A 24,303-nucleotide genomic window follows, 5' to 3' on the forward strand; every position below is an offset into this window, starting at 1 on the left:
CAATTTCTTATAGGCTACAATATACATCTTTCTCTGTTGGGGCCTGTAATTGATGATTCTTTCCTTTTGAGGGTTCTTTTGTTGAAGTGTGTAACTGACAATTCTTCCTATAATTTAATGGTGAAGAGGTAGAGGCTCCCCCTACAGGCTCCCCTTCTAGTCTCTCAACTGCGCTTTTAGTGAGGTTTCCTTTTATTAATTTTTCACAAAAGTAAATACTCTTTTTTAGGAAATCTTGTGTTTTGATACAATTAACCACTGAGGTGTAGTGAACCTGTAGTCTACCTCGGGTTTAGGACCTTCCATATTCTGTTTCTGTTTTTAAAATCTCTTGCCCATCCTTCCCGGGAAAATCTGCAGCTTGGGCCCAGCCACGCCTCCCTACGTTGGTCCCACCCATGCCGGCCCCGCCCATGCTGGCCCAGCGTTCCATCTCCATGGTTACCGGGCCCTCTGGGAGTACCCAGCAGCTTGCCGGCCGCCTGGTTACCGGGCCCTCGTGGAGTACCCTGAAGTCCCGCAAAGCGGGGGAAGAGGGAAACCATCGTATAGACTGGCCGCCGGCTCTCCAAGCCATGGTGACCCCACCCGGGGCTCTGCGCCCTTCAGGCGCGAGGAGGGAGCACGGGCAGCGGGTATAGCCCCTGAAGCTGGAGACTCTCTGTGCAGCCTCGGTTGAGACCTAACTGTCGGTCAGAACTCCTTTCCTTGCGCCCAGGCCGAGCGGAAACAGGTTGCTTCCGGCCGGAGTCGCCCAGGCCCGCAGGTCAGACCTCTAACTCGCTCTGAGCCGGCATCAGAGGTTCGGGTCTCTCCGGGGTGCTACTCTCACCCCTAAAGGCCAGATGTCGGGAGATATAGAGCTTCAGGTGGGGAGGAGGAGGGTACTGAGGGGAGTCAGTAGTGACCCCCGGCGCGGGGCCCACGGCACTCGGGAACGCGCACAGACATGGGCGCACGCACAGACGGACACGCGCACACGAGCAACTAACACTTTTTGAATACTAGTTACACGTTGTATTAAGCGCTTGCGTTATGCCACGTGCTGTTTTAAACACTAAGTGTATAGAACTTACTTAGGTCTTGGGACAACTCTGGGGAGAGGGTAGTAGTCTCATCAAATTTTTTAGAGGAGGAAGCCGGGTTACAGAGAGGGGAAGCAAATGTCCAGAGTCTCAGGTACATGGCAATGAGAAAGAACGAAATATGGCCCTTTGTAGCAACGTGGATGGAACTGGAGAGTGTGATGCTAAGTGAAATAAGCCATACAGAGAAAGACAGATACCATATGTTTTCACTCTTACGTGGATCCTTGAGAAACCCAACAGAAACCCACGGAGGAGGGGAAAGAAAAAAAAAAGAGGTTAGAGTGGGAGAGAGCCAAAGCATAAGAGACTGTTAAAAACTGAGAACAAACTGAGGGTTGATGGGGGGTGGGAGGGAGGGGAGGGTGGGTGATGGGTATTGAGGAGGGCACCTTTTGGGATGAGCACTGGGTGTTGTATGGAAACCAATTTGACAATAAATTTCATATATTGAAAAAAAAATAACCAAGGAAATGCAATTTCAAAATAAAAAAAAAAAGAAAAGAAAATGAACAAGTCACCGTGGATCCCAGGCAGTCTGGTTCTGCTGGACAAAATGCCAAGTGCTACCTTATCTGAACACAAATAATGCTGAGAGTTAGCTTTATCTACCCGAATTGTCTTTGTTATTCTCTACATGCAAAGAAATCCTGTGCTCAGTTACTGATGGATGCTTAGGAAGATCGGAAAACTCAATAATCATTAAAACCTACCACCCTTTACTGGTTTGTAGTAAATGGAATTAATACTTAATACTAGAAGTTCATTTAAAAGTTGTTTGATATTTCACATAATAGATTTTGATTTTTTTCTTTTATGTTTTTAATCAAAAGTCCAAACTCCAACTTGGATGTGTAGGAAAGAGAATTTAGATGATCCAAGCAAGAATTGTTTTCCAAGAGTCTCATATAATTATTAAAGATCATTTAGTGAATGTGGTGGCATAAGCGTTTCCTCTTTCAAACTGTAATCTGCCATCTGCCCATAGGCCTGATGTTTCTCATTATATCTACCTCCCCAATAATGTTTAGTTATCCAATTAAAAAAATATAAATATGCTTTTGGTGACTATCATTTAAATTGTCAACCTAAAAACGAACCAGTTCAAGGGATAAGGCGGTTGTTTGGGATAAAATGATTGGGGTTAGGGGTGTACAGATTTAGGTAGAAACCCAAATAGTGTACTGATTAAAGGAGGTGGCCTCAGGGTTTTTATGGAAAAAAAAAGTTTAGGTAAGTTTTTAAAAAAGAGCTCATTGGTGCTGACAGGCAGGGCTAGATTTATACTTCATTCATTGGTCAGGTGAAGTAGTCACTAGTCAAAAGTTCATATTTATCATCATGCTTTTCAAACAGGATTTTCTTGTTCTTGCTGACTTGGAATGTTGGCAGTTTGGCTTAGTTCAAAGATTCAGAGAAGGGGACGTGTGAGGCAGTTCCCCTGAAATGGCTGCTCCTGCTCTATTTTAAAAATGTCTCTACTTATGTCATTTTCACAAAATTGGAAATATTTCAGTCCCAATTTGACGTCCTGATTGCTCTTTCTGTCATCAACAAAATCCCTCATTTTTGTAAATATAGAAGTTTTTTATCTTTATAGATGCTAATAAGTTGAGATAAATAATTGTATGACTCTTTACAAATATAGTAAGAAATCTAAAGAGGAAAAAATCATATATAAATACTGTTAGGGTGGCAAAGAATTGCACGAAGAGTAGAGCAAGAGGCAGGACAGAGTTTATTTACTCTCCAGGGGAGGAGAGGGGCCAGATATCCAGAGAGATGTTGCCGGGACTTCTTTTGGGTTGGGCCTTTTAAAAACAATTTTTTTTTAAAGTTTGTTTATTTATTTTGAGAGACAGAGCAAGCAGGGTAAGGGCAGAGAGAGAGGGAAGGGGGAGAGAGAGAATCCCAACCAGGCTCCAAACCACCAGCATGGAGCCCAACACAAGATTCGAACTCACAAACTGTGAGATCATGACCTGAGCCGAAACCAAGAATCAGAGGCTTAACCTACTGAGCCACCCAGGCGCCCCTGGCCTAAGCCTTTTAAGGGTTTTGTTTGTTTGTTTTTCTTCTTTAAGGATGTGAGAGGGTTGCACCTGTACCCATGGTGGGTGTGGGGAGGTGGGGAGGGGGTCAATTCTTGTCCAGGTAGAGCAGGAGGCAGCAGGTTTCTCCTGGGGCTCTGTCTGGGGCTTGTCTGAGATGAGGGTTGTGGTCAGGCTAGAGAAGAATATGTTTTATAGTTGGGATCTATAGTAGGGAGGGCCCTGTGACCTAGGAAAACAAAGAGTCAGGGCCAAGTGCAGCCACCTATGAACTTTGTCTGTAAGCTTGGCTGGGGGTGGGGGTGGGGTTTTTGAATAGAGTCATTTCAAATACAATTCTTAAAAAAAAACATTGTTTTATTTAGCTAGAATGCCTCCCACTCAGGCAGAAAGTGTTATAAAGAATATCATTCGAGAAATAGGACAAGAATGTGCAGCCCATGGAGAGACTGTTTCTGAAACTCTGGCAGCTTTTATGGTAAGAATGAATATTTTTTTGAATTACTGCTTTATTAAAAAATAGCCTTAAGTAGCACCCATTTCTCTCTTAAAATTCTGTGAAGCTTTCCTAAATGTTATTCAGTTGAAAACATTGAGACCATTGAACAAGTTAGCAAAAAAATGTTTTTCAATGAAGCATGTCAGTTCTAGATATATAGAAACTGATTTAGAAGATCTTGATTGGTTTTGGAAACATCAATTATGTCATATGTCAGAGTTTTAACGTGTATTTTTGTTCACCTTTGTAAAAATTACTCATTGCCTTGGTCTCTTTGTTCTTGCTTTTGTTTTAATGATACACAATAAAAATGTGATAAAATATTCAAATAGTTTCCCTATCTAGAGTCTACTCACTGCTTTCAAGTTATTTCTCCATATAATTTTTTGAACACCATATTCAAATTTGATGTTTATTGCTTCCTTTCTTTGACCTGTAATGAAGGTGCTGATGAATTGGATGATAATAAAATCAGCTGAATAATCGACCCCTGAGTAATCAGGAGGCAGCTGTTTAAAAAATGGAAACAAAATAGTTTCATAATTATATGAGATAAAATGATTTAATAGATTCTTTCCTATTCACAGGTGAAAGCTGTTGTCTTGGACCCAAGTAATGGCTTTAACATGGATAGAACCCTCATGAAAAGTGACGTACAGAAACTTGTTAAGGTGGTTATACAACAGTTCTCAAATTTTAAATTACTTATTTGCAATTCTGAATACAATATTTGTGTTAGCCATTAGTGCTGTGCTTCATGAAATAAGACCCTACCAACTAGTGGTAGAAACAAGTGTGAGATGTATTGTTTCTCATAAAGTCTAGAGATATACAGGCTGTTTTTCCTGGCTTCCTGGGCCACCATCCTGTATAGGCTTTCATGCAATGGTTACAAGATAGCTACTCCATCTCTAGGTAGGTGTGAGGGAAGAGGGCAAAGGGCAAACTGTGTGTGCCAATTGGGTCTGTCACTTTCTATTAAGAAAGTAATAGCTTTCTCAGAACTTTTCTCATGTGCTTACATTTATTGACCAGAATGATAATGCAAGTGAGCCTGGGACATTGATTTCTTTTTCTTTTTTTCAACAGAACAAATCTTTGTCCCAGTCCAGATTGGGGCTATTAGGAAGGACGGGTATGGATATTGGCAGGCAGCGGTATCTTCACAGTATTTTAGAGACCTTTTATTATTAATCTAATGTTACATTGAAAACATTATTATTTTTTAAGTTCTTTTAGTGTTTATTTATTTTTGAGAGACAGAGAGACAGAGTGCGAGCAGGGCAGAAGGAGAGGGAGACACAGAATCCAAAGCAGGCTCCAGGCTCTGAGCTGTCAGCACAGAGCCCGACGAGGGGCTCGAACCCACAAACTATGAGATCATGATCTGAGCCAAAGTTGGGACGCTTAACTGACTGAGCTACCCAGGCGCCCCACATCGAGAATATTATTAACTGACTTGTCATACAGTATAAAATTACATAGTACTAAATTAAGATTCATATAATTATTGATTCAGTGTAATTTGTGCTTTTCAACTCTGAAGGAAAAATTGAAGCTCTAGCAAATAATTCATAGTTAGAAATAAAGTATATTTGCCTGAAAACTAGTTGTAGGAACCAAAGAAGGTAGAAATTTTAGACATCATTAGTTTTTTCACGTGTTTGAAGTTTGACTCACTGGATATAGGTGCTTACATATTTATTTTCTAAATATTCCTAAATGTATTTCCTAAAAATTGAACATAATTTTTTTCTCCCAGGCTTAATGATTTTAATTTTAATTCCCTCCTTCACACAAAGGACTTTATAAACAAGGTTTCCCAGGCTGGTGTGTGGATATTTCCTGGGCTCAAGCAAATGGCAGAGAAAATTTTCATCACCCCATCACCCATTGTCTCTCATAGCCAGCAATTCACACAGTGGAGCACAGGTCTATATGCAGCTTCCAGAGGGATCAGGAAGAGCTTTGGAAGCCTGGAGCTGGGGAATATGTTAGGATGATTCTGCAGTAGAGATGCCATGATTACGCAGGGCAGCCTAGAGCTGGGTCTTTCTGTGATGATTGTCTGTCTGTCTGTCTGTCTGTATTTTGAGAGACAGAGAACGTGAGTGGAGGAGGGGCAGAGAGGGAGACAGAGAATCCCAAGCAGGCTCAGCGCTGTCAGTGCAGACTCTGACTTGGGGCTTGACCTCACGAACTGTGAGCTCATGACCTAAGCCAAGATCAAGAGTAGGTCACTTAACTGACTGAACAACCAGGAGCCCTCTGTGCTGATTTTAAATGTGGTATGAAACCTGTTCTTAGCAATAGGGGAAATGGCCATGATGGTCGGTCAGAAATTTTATTGGAAAGATCTGGAGAAAAATCAAGGAGAGACAGAAAATAAATTTTTCTCTTTTTCAGGGCTCAGGAAGAGTTTTCTTTTTTCCTCTAACTCACCTAATTTAGAAAGAATCAAACTCAATTTACTTTTAATGTGACAGGTACATAAATTATCAATGTACATCTTGCTTCAGAGGACAAAGATTGTTTCCTTTTTTTCTCAATTAAAAATCATGTGGATGAGGGGCGCCTGGGTGGCGCAGTCGGTTAAGCGTCCGACTTCAGCCAGGTCACGATCTTGCGGTCGGTGAGTTCGAGCCCCGCGTCGGGGTCTGTGCTGACAGCTCAGAGCCTGGAGCCTGTTTCCGATTCTGTGTCTCCCTCTCTCTCTGCCCCTCCCCCGTTCATGCTCTGTCTCTGTCCCAAAAATAAATAAAAAACGTTGAAAAAAAAATTTAAAAAAAAAATCATGTGGATGAGTTAATTTTTGTGTTTGTGAAGGAAGTTTGTTTTTAGAACAGTACTTTTCCACCTGGAGGGATCTAGGTGCACAGGCTCCATAAAAGCACAGGGTCCAGGCCTTGGTCTCTTTTTTTTTAATTTTTTTTTTTCAACGTTTTTATTTATTTTTGGGACAGAGAGAGACAGAGCATGAACGGGGGAGGGGCAGAGAGAGAGGGAGACACAGAATCAGAAGCAGGCTCCAGGCTCTGAGCCATCAGCCCAGAGCCTGACGCGGGGCTCGAACTCACGGACTGCGAGATCGTGACCTGGCTGAAGTCGGACGCTTAACCGACTGCGCCACCCAGGCGTCCCCAGGCCTTGGTCTTATATTCAGTCTCCGTCCTCCCAGGAAAGCAGGGTTGGTGCTCAGGAAGGTGCAAGGAGGGTGTTGCCGCTGCTATGTCTGCTGACTGCATATATAAAGCCTAAGGGGTGAGATAGGAAAGAGAGAAAGAATTCAGGTTGATCATCTAATCTAAAGGGGCAAAGCAGAGAAGTAGAATGGGCCATCTATGTGGGAGGAAAATGGGAGAAAACAGACCAGGGGAGGAAATTTTGAAATAGAAACCAGAGCCAAAGAGATTTTGTGAGAGAGGAACAGCCTTTTATAAAATAAAAGTAACCCCCAAAATCAGCAAAGAAGGAGTGTTGCTTAAGAGGCTCAAATAAATAGTAATGAGGGGCTCTAGATGAGCTCTGGACAGGAGCCTAAGCTTCGTGGAGCATTTACTCATATCCAGACTGGATAGACAAACCAAAGGGTCAGATTTCTCGCCTTTGACTAGACTATTAGCCACCTGCATATGGTGATATTGCTGATCTCAGGGAAATAACTTATTACTTCTTAAACGTTGTGGTGGGGTAAACTGTGAAGCATGAAGTCCTCAAAGAGCAAAATAATAAAAGGGGCTATTGGTGGATAAATATCAGAAACCATTGCTTTGATGTTTCTCTTAATTTTTGAAAATACCTGTAGGAAATACTTACATGTCAGAAAATATAACCAGAAACATGGGATATTCTTTTCTAGCTTTGTGTATCTCGGCTATTGGATAGTAAAAATCCATCCCTGGACACCATTAAGATGCAAGTCTACTTTGATATGAATTATACAAGTCGAGGTAACATATCTACCTATTTTGATACCCTTTTTAAAGGATTCATATTGTATTTCAAGTAATAAGGGCTTCATTTGGTTGACAGTGATTAATTTAATTTTTTAGTCTATCTTTTGAAAAATTTTCCAACTTTGAAGAATGTAATGAAGGTGGATATGCTCAATGAGAAAAACATTAATGGCCTTTGTGAGTGTTAAAAGTAAAGTCTAATTATTATGCCTATGATAGTTATGTTTCCAAGTCCATTGTGCTTTAACCATTTTATCGCTAACACTATAATTAGAAATTAAAACAATCAGCCCACTGAAGTTAGAGTTTCTAATTTGCTGATTTTTTTGTTTTTGCTTTATATTATCTTATAGTGCTTACCTAAATTAGGTAACTATCCCAAAATGAAATGAATGATGGGAAATTGAAGTTTAGAACTTATTTCCTTATGTAAGTAGTTTAATATATACATCAAAGGTACACTGGAAACAAGAGAAAAAGGAAAATAAATTCCTCTATAGACTAGACTCCCTCTGCCCCACTGCAATACCATTATTATTAACCATTTGGTGAAGTGTATTGAACTTGCAGTTATGCTACGTATATAAATTACATATCTTGCTTTTTTGCTTCATAATAATGAAATTTTAAAGTGATAATGGAATTGATGAAATTGTAATTTAGATTTTTAAATTTCATAAAGTTCTCAGTTGTTTTTGTGGTAAGGGTATAGATATATACTGTACATGGTTGGTATGTTAATTTTTGCCCTTGTAATAGTAAAATGGGATGTCTTACTGAGTTAGTTGCAAGAATTGTCCTACGTGAATTGTGGTTTCTGCCACAATTAGGCCTAGACCTCACCATATCACAGGAAGAGGGGAGAGGGATATAATTCTCAATGCAACATCAGATTATCAGTAATGCTATTCAAAGTAAATTTATCTAGACCTAAAATAATCGAACAGGAATATTTACATATATGTATATTTATACTATACATGCTTGCATATAGTACACTACCTGGGCTTACATGTAGTGTAAATATGTGTGTGTGTGTGTGTGTGTGTGTATGTATATATATGTTTCTAGTATGTGTGTTTATAATATATATATTATAAATTGTCTCTTATGCTTTTCCTGCTTAATTAGGAGGTTTTAGCCCTCTTAGATATTACTGTTGGGTTGTCTGTTGAAAGTCTTATGTATTTTGAAAAAACATGCCATTTAAAGCCCTGTAATAATCTTTCCTACTAGATTTTTGCCTTGAGGTTACTTACTGACCACTGTTTATTTTTTATTGTGATTATTACATCTTAAGAAAACACTTCTTTTTGTGCAATAGAATTGCCATACCCAAGCTATTTTTTTCCTCTTGTCCTACTTTCTTCTGTGATGAGAATTCTAAGTCAAATATGTGGAACATTGTCCTTTGCCAATTTTAGAGGAATTTCTTGAAGAACATCACCGAATCCTGGAGTCTAGATTAGGCTCTGTTATCAGAGAAATTACAGATAACAGAGCATGCACTAGAGAAGAATTGGAAAGCCTCTACCGAAAGATTGTCAGCTATGTGTTACTACGTTCTGGGCTGGGATCCCCTACAGATATCAAGGTTGTCAGAGAGGCAACAGGTAAAAAATCTGTATGATTCCCATTCCATATGTGAAAAGATATGAACATTGTATATCTCGTAAAAGCTGTTAAATTAAAAGTATTGAAGACTGAATTTCCCTTTTTATCTGGAAAAAAAAATCAGCACAAATAAGAGGTTAAAACTTAGCCAGATTCCTTTTACAGTGTTTATTAACTCTAAAACCCAAGTAGCACCTCTGGAAAGTGCATATTGTTAATTTTCTTGGAGCTGCACATGTCCAGGGATCCATCATTCCTCATGAGAGAAACACTGGCAGCGTAATTAACAGTGCCAGGCTGATCAGGTAATGGGGACTGTTGGAAAGGGAGATTTCATATTGATTAAAGGCGTTGCATTTGTCACCTAAAATGGATGATGGAAAAGGACGCTGTTTTAGCCTCAGGAAGTATTTGCCCACTTTGATAATTTAAGGTAAGGAAGACACAAGATTTCTAGTCCTTTTTGGCTTTCTTCCACAATTATTTTAAAGCAGTGATTCTTCTATTCAGAATTCTAATTAAAAAGCTTGTTTTAATGCCCATTGTCAAAAATTACTGATGGGTGCTTAATTATTGAAAATGGACACAAGGCAATGGCATTATTTTCAGGAGCCCAGCTTTGACATGTGATAAATGTTGTTATATATTCTGTAACCAGGTATCAGAAATGCAAAGAATCATATAAGTAGCTCTGTAAGGACAGGCCTCTCAACTTTCTGCTGAAAGAACGCTATAGTTTAGGATCTGATATCTTTATTCTACCATTTTGTTGTCCTTTTTGTGGTTTGTTTTAGCTGCCCTACAGAGTATTTTCCCTCAGGCTGAGCTTGGGACGTTTCTAACACTTTCTAAGAAGGACAAAGAACGCCAACTGAAAGAACTTACCATGGTTGTTACCGGGATTCGTTTATTTAACCGAGACTGTGGAAAAGGAGGAGAAGGCATTGATGACTGTAGGTATATCCTTAGGTTAAGTCTACAAGTGATGCAGGTTTAAAATCTAACTTGCACAGTGAGGAAAATAACGTACAGTACTCCGCTGGCATTCTTAGATGTAAGGTGTGCAGTTTTGACTCTACCTTAGGCACAACTACTTTCATAATGGATGGTAATTTTTAGTTTTTCTGGGGCAAGAATTGTAGTATTATAAACCACGAAGCTAGTGGGGGAGAGTGAATCAGTAGAAGGAATGAGGAGCCTGCCTCGAGGCCAGTCTCCTTAATTCAATGGGCTCTGTGTGCTTTATTCCAAGTCAAATAACCAATTAAAAAAATAAAAATCACCCTGAAAACAGTGGCTGATGCAGTTAACAGAATGCAAAGGTATAAGAGGGGATATTTGCAAATCTGCAAATCCAGGAGCATTTACTGTGCTGTTACATACTTAATGCATTCACCATCTGTAAGTTTGAAAGCACTCATGAAATACTTGATTAGGGACTCAGTAGAAGGAACTTCCTTATGAATTTGGTATACATGTAGGCCCACTGAGAAGATGTTAGTATCTTTTTACCAGATCACTTATCTAGTATAACAGGGTTAGTTTTTCTGTTTTAAAAACTGTTCTAGAAAGTCAAGTTCCCATTCTTTATAAAGTTCCTTATTTTGCTAGACTGTTCTGTTTTTTTCGGTATCCTGATGAGTTTCCTTTTTTTTTTTAATGTTTGTTTATTTTTGAGAGAGAGAGAGACAGAGTGTGAGTGGGGGAGAGGCAGAGAGAAAGAGAGACACAGAATTTGAAGCAGGCTCTAGGCTCTGATTTGTCAGCACAGAACATGACGTGGGGCTTGAACCCACGAGCTGAAGTCATATGCTTAACTGACTAAGCCACCCAGTGCCCCAATATCCTGATGAGTCTCTTAAGTCACATACTTCCCCCCCACCCTTTCTTTTTTTTTTAACAAAATACGCTTTTTCTAGAGGTACATGATCGGTAGCACATAATACCAAAGCCCATCTATTCTTTAGATTCTTCTATATTTTAGTGGCAAAAGCTGATCTGCTCTACAATGTCTTTTGTTTGGACAGATTTCACCCCCCCCCACACACCCCCCGCCCAGTTCTTTATTTCATGGTGTAGGGAGAAATATATGAAATATATACCTTCTTATTATTAATTTGGTTAAGAAAAAAAACTACTAAATTTAATGCTCAAAATGCGACCACTTCGTAGGCTTCTTCTTCTTTGTAGATTCTTTCATGTCTCTCAATATACTTTTAAAAACAGTGCCAGCTATTCTACAGGAAGCAATCCCAGCCACCACTCAACACATCGATTCCCAACTTCAGATTGCCCAGGACCAGGCATACCGCTACACAGCCATCCTTGAGACAGTAGCAAAGAACCCACTCTTGAGTATGGAACTTCAGCCATATATGTTAAAAGAAGCACTGTATAATATGCGGCAATATGAGACCTTCCTTCAGATCATTTTGGTGAGTTAATGTCGTAAGATCTGGCCTTTTCCATAGAATGCAACTACTTTATGTATTATGGGCATAAATATTAAAAATATTTATATGTATTGTTTAATATATATTAAACAAAAGGTAGAATCAGGTTACTGATACAGGAGACAGTCTTAATAACTGCTCGGTTTATATTGCATATGTTGGGCTGAGAACTAAAATAGAAATGGGGAAGCTGGATTTTTATTTTAATGAAAATATTGATAGGAATTGATTTGTGTAGTTGTTGATTGTCTCTGGTGCTCAGTGGAATGATTGTTAGCATGCTGTAGTTAAGCAGAGGTGTGTGTGTGTGTATGTAAGTAATACTGTATTGTTTTCATGCAAAGCAAGTATCTAATGTACATTTTGGCAGGTAGTTGGCCAAATAATTTTTATGTAATTGTTCTTGCAAAAATTGGTTGAAAAGATTTTTATTGCTAATATTTTTATTTTTAAAGTATTTTTTCATGTTTATTTTTGAGAGCGCACATGTGCATGCGCGCATGCGCACACACATGCACACACACACACACACACACACACACACACACACGAGTGAGCAGGGGAGGGGCAGAGGGAGACAGACAGACAGACAGACAGACAGAGGATCCAAAGCAGGCTCTGTGCTGACAGCAGAAAGCCTGATGCAGGGCTCGAACTCACAAACTATGAGATCATGACCTGAGCTGAAGTTGGATGCCTAACTGAGCCACCCAGGCATCCCTATTTCTAGTATTTTTAGATCTATTGAACAAGCCAGACAGTAACCCCACATAGTTGGAAAATACGGTAAAGTGGTAATTTTAAACTTTTTTTAAAAAGTGGCAGAGCACACTCAGATATAATTTTACTCAGAACCCTAAAAGTATAAAACAGGTATCTAGGTGAAAGGATTGAGGGACCTTTTCACCAAGGAACATCCCCATTCCACCCTAGGGTTCTAGGGGACACAGTTTGTTAACTGCATCTTGACAGTGAGCTGTGTTCCTACCAGTCGATGTTTTTTGTTTGTTTGTTTGTTTTTGTTTTTAGCTTTATTGAGACATAATTGACAACACTGTAAGATATTAAAAATGTACAATGTGATGATTTGATGTATGTATACATTGTGAAAGTGTTTCTTCCATTGCGTTAATTAACACATTCATCCCACTGGTTACTGTTTACCTTTACACAATGTCTACTTTCCAATAACTGTGAGACTCAGGGTCAGTGAACTGTCTTTCATATGAGTGAATACCAGTGTCTTGAAGGACAGAACAGGTTGTGTTTTTAATTCGTATGTTGATGACTTGATACTCCTTCTGGATGCACTTGATCTATCTTCTCTCCTTACCTTCACTGTAGGGAATAGAAAGAAAGACATCCAGATGACATGACTTCATGGCAAGAAACTAGGTTGTGGTCCTCACAACTGGCCAACTATCTAATTGCCTTCAGAGATGAGGATTGTAAATCAGCTATTCTAATGGTTTAGAATCATTTTTTAATGTTTATTTTTGAGAGAGAGAGAGAAAGAGAGGAAGGGGCAGAGAGAGGGGTGGATAGAAGATTTGAAGCAGGCTCCTTACAGCAGAGAGCCTGATGAGGGGCTCGAACCCATGAACCATGGGACCATGACCTGAGCTGAAGTTGAATGCTCGACTGAGTCACCCAGGCGCCCCTAAACCAAATTATTCTTTAGGTGGATGTTCCTCTAACATTGACTTGTGGCTATCAGCCTTATCTAACTAGTCAGATACTGAGAGGATTTTATAATCAGTTTATCTTGAAGTACACGTAGATGGTAGGATTAAGAATCTCACATTGACTTCATCATCTGTGTTTGGAAGGGACACCATAAGAAAGAACCTTCAGAAACTGTCACACATAATGTAAGGATGTTGTCGAGAATGTCATCCATTATGTAGCATTTTCTCAGAGCTTTCATTTGTGGATCATGCTCAGCTAATTTCCAGTCTGAAAGTCTCGTTGTTTTCATCCTCAGAGCTAGAGGGACAGTGAGTAGAGTATATAAGCAATGTGTGGGCTCTGCAACTAGAATGCTTGTGTTCTAATCCTGACTTTGCCACTTACTCAATCCGTGTCTTTGAGGAAATTGCTTAACTTCTCTGTCTTGGTTTCCACATCTGTAAAGTGGGATTATTGATAGTCTTCAGTATACAAGTAAGGTAGAACAGTGCCCGGCACATAGTTATGCGCTCAACAAATTGCTGTTGCTGCTAATGTTTATTATTATTTTTAAAATTTTTTAATGTTTATTTATTTTTGAGAGAGAGAGAAAGAGCACAAGCAGGGGAGGGGCAGAGAGAGAGGGAGACATAGAATCCGAAGCAGCTCCAGGCTCTGAACTGTCAGCACAGAGCCCGACATGGGGCTTGAACCCATGAACTGTGAGATCATAACCTGAGCCAAAGTCGGTCGCTTAACCAACCTAGCTACCCAGGGGCCCCAGATAATGTTTATTATTGCCACCATCATTGTTGTTAGGACTTAAGCAGAATGGCTCTATTTTATTTCTGGAGGAGAGCAAACTGAAGAGCTCTTATTTTTCTAGACAGTATCTCAGGTCTAAGCCCTTTGCTGCTTACTCTATTGAGAAAGTTAACTTTCTGGTCTCCCCACTCTTTGTGACTGTTTTATGCTAACTTTAGTCAGGGTCAGAATGAGTTCTCTTAATCATCTGACTCTTTTTGGCTTAATTGGTGTTTTTGTTGTTTTGTTTTTAAATATCCAATCTTCTCCCATCAATCTACCTGAGTTACAGTTAAGGTTGCTTGTTATAGAATGGATATAGGTTTAATCGGTATTATCTCTGGGTTATAAAATATGTCAGTTTATGTTGAGCTGAGAATTTTTCCTATCTATGAAATCTGTGAATATTCTTTTCTAAAGTCACATTATTTGAAAGGATGTATTAATATAACTTTTTGAAGGTTTGAATTTGATTTTAAACTTTTTTTTGCCAATATTACATAAAGTTTATGTAAACATTCATTTTAAAAATTTAATTATAGTCTGGGTAAGGTAGTGAGTTATTTTATTTTCTATTAGGATTTTATCTACTTCAGGAAACAAATTCAGATATTCTTCTTTTTTACATTTCTTTAACGTTTATTCATTTTTGAGAGACAGAGAGAGAGACAGTGTGAGTTGGAGAGGGGCAGAGAGAGAGGGAGACACAGGGTCTGAAGCAGAAGCAGGTTCCAGGCTTCGAGCTGTCAGCACAGAGCCTGTTGCAAGGCTTGAACTCATGGCGGCGAGATCATGACCGGAGCTGAAGTCAGACACTTAACTGACTGAGCCACCCAGGCCCCGCAACAAATTCAGATATTCTGAAAGAGACGAGGGAGGGGTGATCACAGTCTTGTTGGCTGTCTTAGCTGAGGGAACAGAATTCTATCCTCTGTGGGGCTCTGAAGTGCAAGGCAGTCACCAGAGAAAGCCACTCATTGTTATGGTGCAAGTAAATGCTGCATTTCACACGTAACATTCGTAAAATGTGTAAGTCAAGACTTTAGTAGATTTCTTCTCCCTAAGCTATGTTCACAGGGCCTATTCACAGAGTAGACAACATTAGACTTCTTGATTTTTTCCTGATAATGCCATTAAAAAAAAAAAATCAGGTAGGTGGAATTTATGTTTGTTTTAGACTTGTTGAAAATGTCCATGGAACAAATTATGAGGAATTTATTAATTAAAAGGAACAAATTATGAGGAATTTATTAATTAAAAGGGACTGGGTGGCTTTTAAAGGAAGGCGTTAAAAATTAAAAGGGACTGGGTGGCTTTTAAAAGGAAGGGCTATCTGGGTGGCTCAGTCAGTTGAGCGTACAACTCTTGATTTCAGCTCAGGTCATGATTCCAGGGTTGTGGGATTTAGCAGCATGTCTGGCTCCACATTGAGCGTGGAGCCTGCTTGAGATTTTCTCTCTCTATCCCTGTGCCCCTTCTCTGCTCGAGAGTGGATGCTGTCCACTTGAGATGCTGTCTCTTATAAAAAAAAAAAAAAAAAAAAAAAAAAAAAAGAGTGGGGAAGAAGCATGCTGGCATCATATGCTTTTCCAAAGCAGTTTTTTGACTCATTATGAACAAAAATTAAAAAAAAAAAATTTTTTTTAACATTTATTTATTTTTGAGACAGAGCATGAACAGGGGAGGGGCAGAGAGAGAGGGAGACACAGAATGTGAAACAGGCTCCAGGCTCTGAGCTGTCAGCACAGAGCCCAATGTGGGGCTTGAACTCCTGGACCGTGAGATCATGACCTGAGCTGAAGTCGGACGCTTAACCAACCGAGTCACCCAGGTGCCCCTGAACAAAAAATTTTTAAAAAGAGATAGCATTCCTAGAGGATAAATTTTATTATTTTTTTTTTTCACCAACAGTCTCATGAGAAATATGTTTAAGTGTTAGGATGCTGTCAACTTCATGGTGTCAGATACAAGTGTTTCACAATGCAAAATTTATCTTTGGCAACCAGAGCTCTTGTTTTCCTGAAGTGACAGACCCATTTCATTTATTTCAGGAAAATATCTGCCAAATAGCTAAGGCTCAAAAGTCATAGTTTGTCAGTCAATTGCTCTTCAAGTAAAAATCATGTTCTGTGGGGAGCAAAGATGGTAGTTCAGCTTAACATTCAATCAGTAAATGTTTTCCTTGAGAGAACTATGCATTTTAATATCCAGCAGATGTGTTTTATATGTACTTTCCATCCCATCTCACTGACTGTTAAAAAGCTTGCTTGTACTTATGGATCAAGATTTAGTAAAATTAATACTTTTTACTGCATCATCAAAGATATTCTTTTTAAAAACTTCTTTAAATGTTTGTTTTTGAGAGAGAGTGCATGTGCGAGCAAGAGTGGGGGAGGGGCAGAGAGAGAGGAAGATCTAGAATCAGAAGCAGGCTCCAGGCTCTGAGCTCTCAGCAGAGAGCCCAAGGCTGGGCTTGAACTTTATGAGCTGCCATGAGATCATGACCTGAGGCAAAGTTGGTCACTTAACCAACTGAGACAGCCAGGTGCCCTGTGCATTGTCAAAGATATTCTTAAGTGAAACTGGCTTTTTAAATTGAAATATAATTGACACATAACATATATTGGTTTCAGTTTTACAACATAGTGATTTACAACATACACATAGTGTATGTGTATATTGCAAATTGACTACCACAATAAGTAACATCCTTCACCGCACGTAGTTACAAAAACCTTTTTCTTGTGATGAGAAGTTTTAAGATTTACTCTCTGCAACTTTCAAACATACGATACAGTATTATTAGCTATAGTCACCATATTGTTACATTATATCCCCAGGACTTATCTTACAAATAAGTTTGTACTTTCTGATCTCCTTCACCCATTTCACCCACGGCCCACCCCCTGCCTATGGTAACTACTAGTCTGTTCTCTGTATTTAAAAAATTGCTTTTTATTTTTATTTTTGTAGATCCCACCTATAAGATCATACAATATTTGTCTTTCTCTCTCTGACTTATATCACTTAGCATAATGCCCATAATGCCCTCAATGTTGTCACAACAGGCAGGGTTTCCCTCTTTTTTTTTTTTTTTTGTGACTGAATAATATTCCAGTGTGTGTGCGCGTGTGCGTGTGTGTGTGTGTGTGCGCGTGTGTGTGTGTGTGTCTGGGTCTGTGTGTGTACACACACCCATATGTATATGCCATATTTTCTTTATCTGTTCATCCATCAATGGTCACTTAGGTTGCTTCCATGTCTTGACTATTGTAAATAATGCTGCAATGAACATGGGGGTGCCTATGTCCTTTGGACATATACCGAGAAGTGGAATTGCTAGATCGATCATATGGTAGTTTAATTTTTTTTTTTTTTGCATTTTTTAAGTTTATTTATTTATTTTTAAATTAATTTATTTTTTAATTTACACCCAAGTTAGTTAGCATGATTTCAGGAGTAAATTCCTTAATGTCCCTTACCTATTTAGCCCATCCCCCCTCCCAAAACCCCTCTAGCAACCCTCTGTTTGTTTTCTATATTTAAGAGTCTGTTAGGTTTGGTCCCCCTCTCTGTTTTTATATTAATTTTACTTCCATTATGTTCATTGTTTTGAACGTTTTGTATCTTAAAGTCCTCATATGAGTGAAGTCATATATTTGTCTTTCTCTGACTGACTAATTTCTTTTTTTTTCAACGTTTATTTATCCTTGGGACAGAGAGAGACAGAGCATGAACGGGGGAAGGGCAGAGAGAGAGGGAGACACAGAATCGGAAACAGGCTCCAGGCTCTGAGCCATCAGCCCAGAGCCTGACGCGGGGCTCGAACTCACGAACCGCGAGATCGTGACCTGGCTGAAGTCGGACGCTTAACCGACTGCGCCACCCAGGCGCCCCTGACTAATTTCACTTAGCATAATACCCTCCAGTCTGTCCAAATAGTTGCAAATGGCTTTTTGATTGCTGAATAATACTCCACTGTACATATATACCACATCTTCTTTATCCATTCATCCATTGATGGACATTTGGGCTCTTTCCATACTTTGGCTATTGTCGATAGTGCTGCTATAAACATTGGGGTGCATGTGCCCCTTCGAAACAGCACACCTGTATCTCTTGAATAAATACCTAGTACTGAAATTGCTAGGTTGTAGGGCAGTTCTATTTTTAATTTTTTGAGGAACCTCTATACTGTTTTCCAGAGTGGTGGCACCAGTTTGCATTCCTACCAACCCTAACACCATTTATGAAACTAAGGCAGACTAAACTGTTAACTTCCTAGTAAGATAAAATCAACAGATCCACCAGCAGTGCAAAAGAGATCTTCTTTCTCCGCATCCTCGCCAACATCTGTTGTTGCCTTAGTTGTTAATGTTAGCCATTCTGACAGGTGTGAGGGGTTATCTCACTGTGGTTTTGATTTGTATTTCCCTGATGATGAGTGATGTTGAGCATTTTTTCATGTGTCGGTTGGCCATCTGGATGTCTTCTTTGGAGAAGTGTCTATTCATGTCTTTTGCCCATTTCTTTGCTGGATTATTTGTTTTTTGGGTGTTGAGTTTGATGAGTTCTTTATAGATTTTGGATACAAACCTTTTATATGATATGTCATTTGCAAATATCTTCTCCCATCCCATTGATTGCCTTTTAGTTCTGCTGATTGTTTCCTTTGCTGTGCAGAAGCGTTTTATTTTATTGAGGTCCCAGTAGTTGATTTTTGCTTTTGTTTCCCTTGCCTCCGGAGACATGTTGAGTAAGAAGTTGCTGCAGCCAAGATCAAAAAGGTTTTTGCCTGCTTTCTCCTTGAGGATTTTGATGGCTTCCTGTCTTACATTTAGGTCTTATTTTGAGTTTATTTTTGTGTATGGTGAAGAAAGTGGTCCAGGTTCATTCTTCTGCATGTCGCTGTCCAGTTATCCCAGCACCACTTGCTCAAGAGAGTGTCTTTATTCCATTGGATATTCTTTTCTGCTTTGTCAAAGATTAGTTGGCCATATGTTTGTGGGTCCATTTCTGGGTTCTCTATTCTGTTCCACTGATCTGAGTGTCTGTTCTTGTGCCAGTACCATACTGTCTTGATGATTACAACTTTATAATACAGTTAGAGGTCTGGGATTGTGATGCCTCTTGCTTTGGTTTTCTTTTTCAAGATTGCTTTGGCTATTCAGGGTCTTTTCTGGTTCCATGCAAATTTTAGGATTATTTGTTCTAGCTCTGTGAAGAATGCTGGTATTTTTTTTTTTTTGATAGGGGTTACAGTGGTAGTTCTATTTTCAATTTTTTGAAGAATCTTCATACCATTTTTCATAGTGGCTGCACCAATTTATTTTCCCCACCAACAGTGCATGAGGGTTTGCTTTTCTCCACATCTTTGCTGAAACTTGTTACCACTTGTCTTTTGATACTGATAGGTGTGAGGTGATACCTCACTGTGGTTTTAATTTTCCTTTTCCTGATGGTAAGTGATGTCAAGCATTTTTCCATGTACCTGTTGGCTATTTGTATGTCTTCTTTGGAAAAATGTTATTTGGATCCTCTGGCCATTTGTTAATTGGATTTTTCGGGTTTTGTTTTTCTTGTTGTTGCTGCTGCTGTTTTTGCTGTTTATTTATAGGAGTTCTTTGTATACTTTGGATGTTAACCTCTTATCAGATATATGACTTGCAAATATTTTATCCCATTCAGCAAGTTGCCTTTCCATTTTGTTGATGGTTTCCTTTGCTGTATAGAAGCTTTTTGGTTTGTTATAGACTCACTTGTTTACTTTTGCTCTTGTTTCTTTTGCTTCTGGTGTCAAATCAAAAAAATCATCACCAAGACTGATGTCAAGAGGCTTACTGCTCCATGTTTTCTTCTAGAAATTTCAGGGTTTCAGGTCTTAGATTCATGTCTTTAATCCAATATGACTTGATTTTCTGTATGTTTCATCCTTTTGCACGTTGCTGTCCAGTTTTCCCAGCACCATTTATTCAAGAGATGGTCCTTTCCACATTGTATATTATTGCTTTCTTTGTCATAAATGAGTTGACCGTATATGATGGGTTTATTTCTGGGCTCTGTATTCTGTTGATCTATGTGTCTGTTTCTATGCCACTAACATACTGTTTTGATTACTATAGCTTTGCAGTATAGTTTGAAATTAGGAAGCATGATGCCTCCAGCTTTGTTCTTCTTTCTCAAGCTTGCTTGGGTACATGGGGGTCTTTTATGGCTCCATACAAGTTAGAGGATTGTTTTTCTATTTCTTTGAAAAATGCCACTGGAATTTTGATAGGAATTGCACTGAATCTATAAATGGATTTGGGTAGTATGGACATTTTAACAATATTAACTCTTCCCGTCCATGAACACAGACTATCTTTCTACTTCTTTGTGAGGACCACTTTACACAAAAACTTCCACATAGTTATGAACAAGTTCTTTTTGATAAAATGTTAACAGAGTGATTGTTTTAGGTCATAATCAGGAAAAATCAAGTATTTCTGTATGCCTACTCTGTCGGTGTCCTCTGAAAACATAGCTCTGGGGAGGAAGTCTAGAGTATTTTCAATTATAGATTTAATGAAGTTATGTATTGAATGTAACTTTTACTTTGGAGAGCATATTATTTCTGTTTCTTGTTGCTGTTGCACAAATCTGAAGAGACTTTAAGGACCCCATTTTCATATTTTATTTTTATTTTTAAGTTTATTTATTTTGAGAGAGACAGAGACTGCATGAGTGGGGAGGGTCAGACAGTGAGGGGGAGAGAGAGAATGAGAATCTCAAGTAGGCTCCATGCTGTCAGCGTAGAACCTGACGTGGGGCTCGAACTCATGAAACTGTGAGATCATGACCTGAGACGAAACTGAGAGTCAGACACTTAACTGAGTGAGCCACCCAGACACCCTTCATATTTGATTTCTAAAACAAAACGAACAAACAAGGGGGAAAACTCTATGAGGTAGGCAAGGGACCTATTAGATGGGATAGATAGGATTACGTAGAGCATGTAGCAAGGGGAAGGAGATGCTTAAAGAAAAGTATAGGTAAAATTAAAACAGGATGCATGTTAATATCTGTGAATAAAATATTTCATTAGTTGAAATACAATAATATTTGATATTTTAAATGAAGTAATATTTTTGTCAATTAAAAATAGTCTAGTAGGGGTTCCTGGGTGGCTCATTCTGGTGGTCTGACTCTTGATTTCTGCTCTGCTCATGATCTCACATTCAGTGAGATCGAACCCCACTTCTCGCTCTGTGCTGACAGCATGGAGCTGGCTTGGGATTCTCTCTCTTCCTCCCTCTCTCTGCCCCTCCTTTGCTCGTGGGTGCACAATGCACTCCCTTCTCTCTCTGTCTCTCTCTCAAAATAAATAAACTTTAAAAAAATAGTCTAGTAAAGCATATGCTTAGGCTCATATTTGAAGACTCAAATACATTTTTTTTTCTCTTCAAGTAACTGTCACTCTTTTACAATGTACTGATAAACCCATACCACCACTATTTCTGGTCACATCTTAGGCAGTACAATATAATGGTTAAGAGCTGGGTTCTGGGCTCCATTGGTCTGGGATAGAACCATGATTCCACCCTTTATTGGCTGTGTATCCTTGGGCACTTTACTTACCTGTCTACATCTTAGTTTTCTTATTTATACTTACTTCCTTTTTGTACTTATAAGTATTTACTATGATGCTTAGCACGTGGAATAAATGTTAGTAATTATTTCAGATTCAGCATTTAATACCTTATTTTCAGATTACTATTGTCATATCAGAAATACATTGTTTTTCTTTCAGTGACGTGATTTTTAAGATGTTCTGCATTCTTGGATGTAATTTTAAAAAATCTTGGTATCAAAATTGTTTTCAGAGGAACACCTCATTAATTTTATCATTAAGGAGTGGGAAAATAACAGCTGAACAAAGTTGTGTCGTAGGATCCTCTTCTCAGGAATGCAGTTATACTGCCTGTCAAAGAATACCTTGAGAAAAAGAATACCTTTGGGAAAAAATTATAGCTATTGTATTTCAAAAGATTCACCTATCCAACAAATATTTCTGGAGTGCCGTTGGCACACCAACACTGTTCTTGGTTTGCAGATACCATGGAGAATAGAATTTCAGCTCCCGTTGTGCTTAACTTCAGGGGATGTAAGGAGCAGGTACGGCTTAAAACACATGAATTTTTTAGTGACGTTATAAAAATATTAATGCAAATTATGTTGTCTTCACAGTCAGATATAATTACCTGTGCTCAAGAAGTAGAAATGATGATAAAGCAGTTAGGAGCCCAACTGGAACAATTAAAAATGACTGTAAAATCAAAGACTGCTGTCCCAACATCACAAGTCTTTGTAAGTATTTGCCATCAACTTTGACCTTGCTTAAGAGTGAATATACCTTTGAGTCCTATACAATCGAATCATAAGTAATCATAATTATAGTTAATCACTAAAAATATGATACTGGTTTTTGAACAAGTTGATCCTGTTCTTTATGGTTGTTTTGTAATAACCGTGTAAGTTGGATGCGGGACTTCCCTCTGCAGACAGTTGCTACTAAAGGAAATGCAGGTATATATTATGGTAGCCATAATACCAGCACGGGCTGTGGCAACAAAACGAATCTGTAATGCAGTGTTGAGAACACGTTCACAGTGGCTGGTTAGAGATTGCCTTCAGCCAAGGGGTGATGTGACTTGTGTCCTCTATGAAGAGACAAAGGATAATCCCTGTGTTTACCAGGCCTGCACTTACACTGACTTTCTGATTATCTGTACCATCTTAGGGGCAAATCTGGTAGCCCAAAGGAGGTGTAGGGTGCACATGCAGTATTTTATAGAGCATTTTGAGGCCTTGACAATTTTGTGTAACCATTCCCAATGTTAGGTTTTAAAAGCCAAGAAACAAAAGGCTAAGTTGTTTTACTTTTTAGTAGGGCCTAATTAGTTTCTGTGTATGTTTGTTCAATAAGTCAGTGACCTTTAGTATGAATAAAAAACGTTTTATCTCATGGCACCTGGGTGGCTCAGTAGGTTAGATTACCTGACTCTTGATTTCTGCTCAGGCCATGATCTCATGGTTCATGGGTTTGAGCCCCGTGTCGGGCTCTGTGCTGACAATGCAGAGCCTGCTTGGGATTCTCTCTCTCTCCCTCTCTCTCTGCCCCTCCCCGAGTCTCCCTCCCTCCCTCCCTCTCTCTCTCTCTCAGCCTCTCCCCAAAATAAATAATATAAACATTAAAAAAAAGTTTTTATCTCACTGATCTAAAATCTTTAACTTGCAGCTCACAAGATATGCCTCAAGATATATCTGTAGACTTTCAGGTTCTTTTAATCATGATTGAACCAGATAAATCTAATAGTAATGAGTCATATTTAGCTTTTTTACAAAAAGAAGATATTTTCCTCTTGGCTTTTTGGGGTCAAGCATCCATAAATCTTTCTTAGGTGATCGATGTGTTTGGCTTTTTGGGGGGGGGGGTAACAAGTTTTTTTTCTCATAATTTATGAATCCTATTGCTATGTAGATTTTATTGTTTAACTTCACAAGACTTTGACTTGTCTTCAGGAAGAATTTCTTTACTAACACAAATTTGTTTTTGTTTTTAAGAGCACAGTGATTTGTAATTTTATTAAACAGTTACATTTTAAAAATTCTTTTTTTCAGCCCATCTTCATTGCACTTTCCAATCTGTGGACTAGCTTCCAGGATGAAACTGTTTTGATTAGTGTCCTCAGTAATTTGACAACTCACCTTGAGCCATTCTTGGGTGCTCATGAACTCCTCTTTCCTGAGAAAGTAATGCAGAATCTTCTTGATGGGCTGACTGTGAAGACTGATGTGTGTAGGATGAAGGAACACATGGGTAATAGAAACCATCCTTGACTTCCTCTTCCTCTTAAAAGTGCCTCTAGAATAAAGGCACTCTTTTAAAATTTTCACGCTTGGGGCATCTGGCTGGGTCAGTCAGTGGAGCATCCAACGCTTGATCTTGGGGTCATGAGTTAGAGCCCCATGTTGAGCATAAAGTTTGTTTTTAAAAAAAGTAAAATTTTCATGCTCTATCCTTTTGATAAGGTATTAAACATCTTTCTTGATTAAAAGAGTACTAATGTTCATTATGAAAAGTGCAGGAAACAGAAAATATGTAAGCTAAGTACCTTACTATCCAGTAATAAG

General features: G+C 38.9%; 1 protein-coding gene across 4 annotated transcripts in view; it reads left to right on the plus strand.

The window, feature by feature from the left end:
- Positions 1-449: 449 nt before the first annotated feature.
- CFAP206 (cilia and flagella associated protein 206) overlaps positions 450-24,303 on the plus strand; it is a 43,263-nt gene continuing 19,409 nt past the window's right edge. The window contains exons 1-9 of one of the 4 annotated variants that reach the window (XM_043591899.1): positions 450-766; positions 3,506-3,614; positions 4,223-4,306; positions 7,495-7,585; positions 9,016-9,204; positions 10,000-10,158; positions 11,432-11,640; positions 22,357-22,476; positions 23,791-23,989. In XM_043591899.1, coding sequence (XP_043447834.1) covers positions 3,507-3,614; positions 4,223-4,306; positions 7,495-7,585; positions 9,016-9,204; positions 10,000-10,158; positions 11,432-11,640; positions 22,357-22,476; positions 23,791-23,989 — 1,159 coding nt within the window. In that variant the 5' untranslated portion in view covers positions 450-766; position 3,506. Of the gene's footprint in view, positions 767-3,501; positions 3,615-4,222; positions 4,307-7,494; positions 7,586-9,015; positions 9,205-9,999; positions 10,159-11,431; positions 11,641-22,356; positions 22,477-23,790; positions 23,990-24,303 lie in introns of all 4 variants that reach the window. The other 3 variants (XM_043591898.1, XM_043591897.1, XM_043591900.1) reach the window with 3 other exon arrangements.

Source organism: Prionailurus bengalensis, chromosome B2, assembly GCF_016509475.1.
Source record: "Prionailurus bengalensis isolate Pbe53 chromosome B2, Fcat_Pben_1.1_paternal_pri, whole genome shotgun sequence".
NCBI lineage: Eukaryota > Metazoa > Chordata > Mammalia > Carnivora > Felidae > Prionailurus > Prionailurus bengalensis.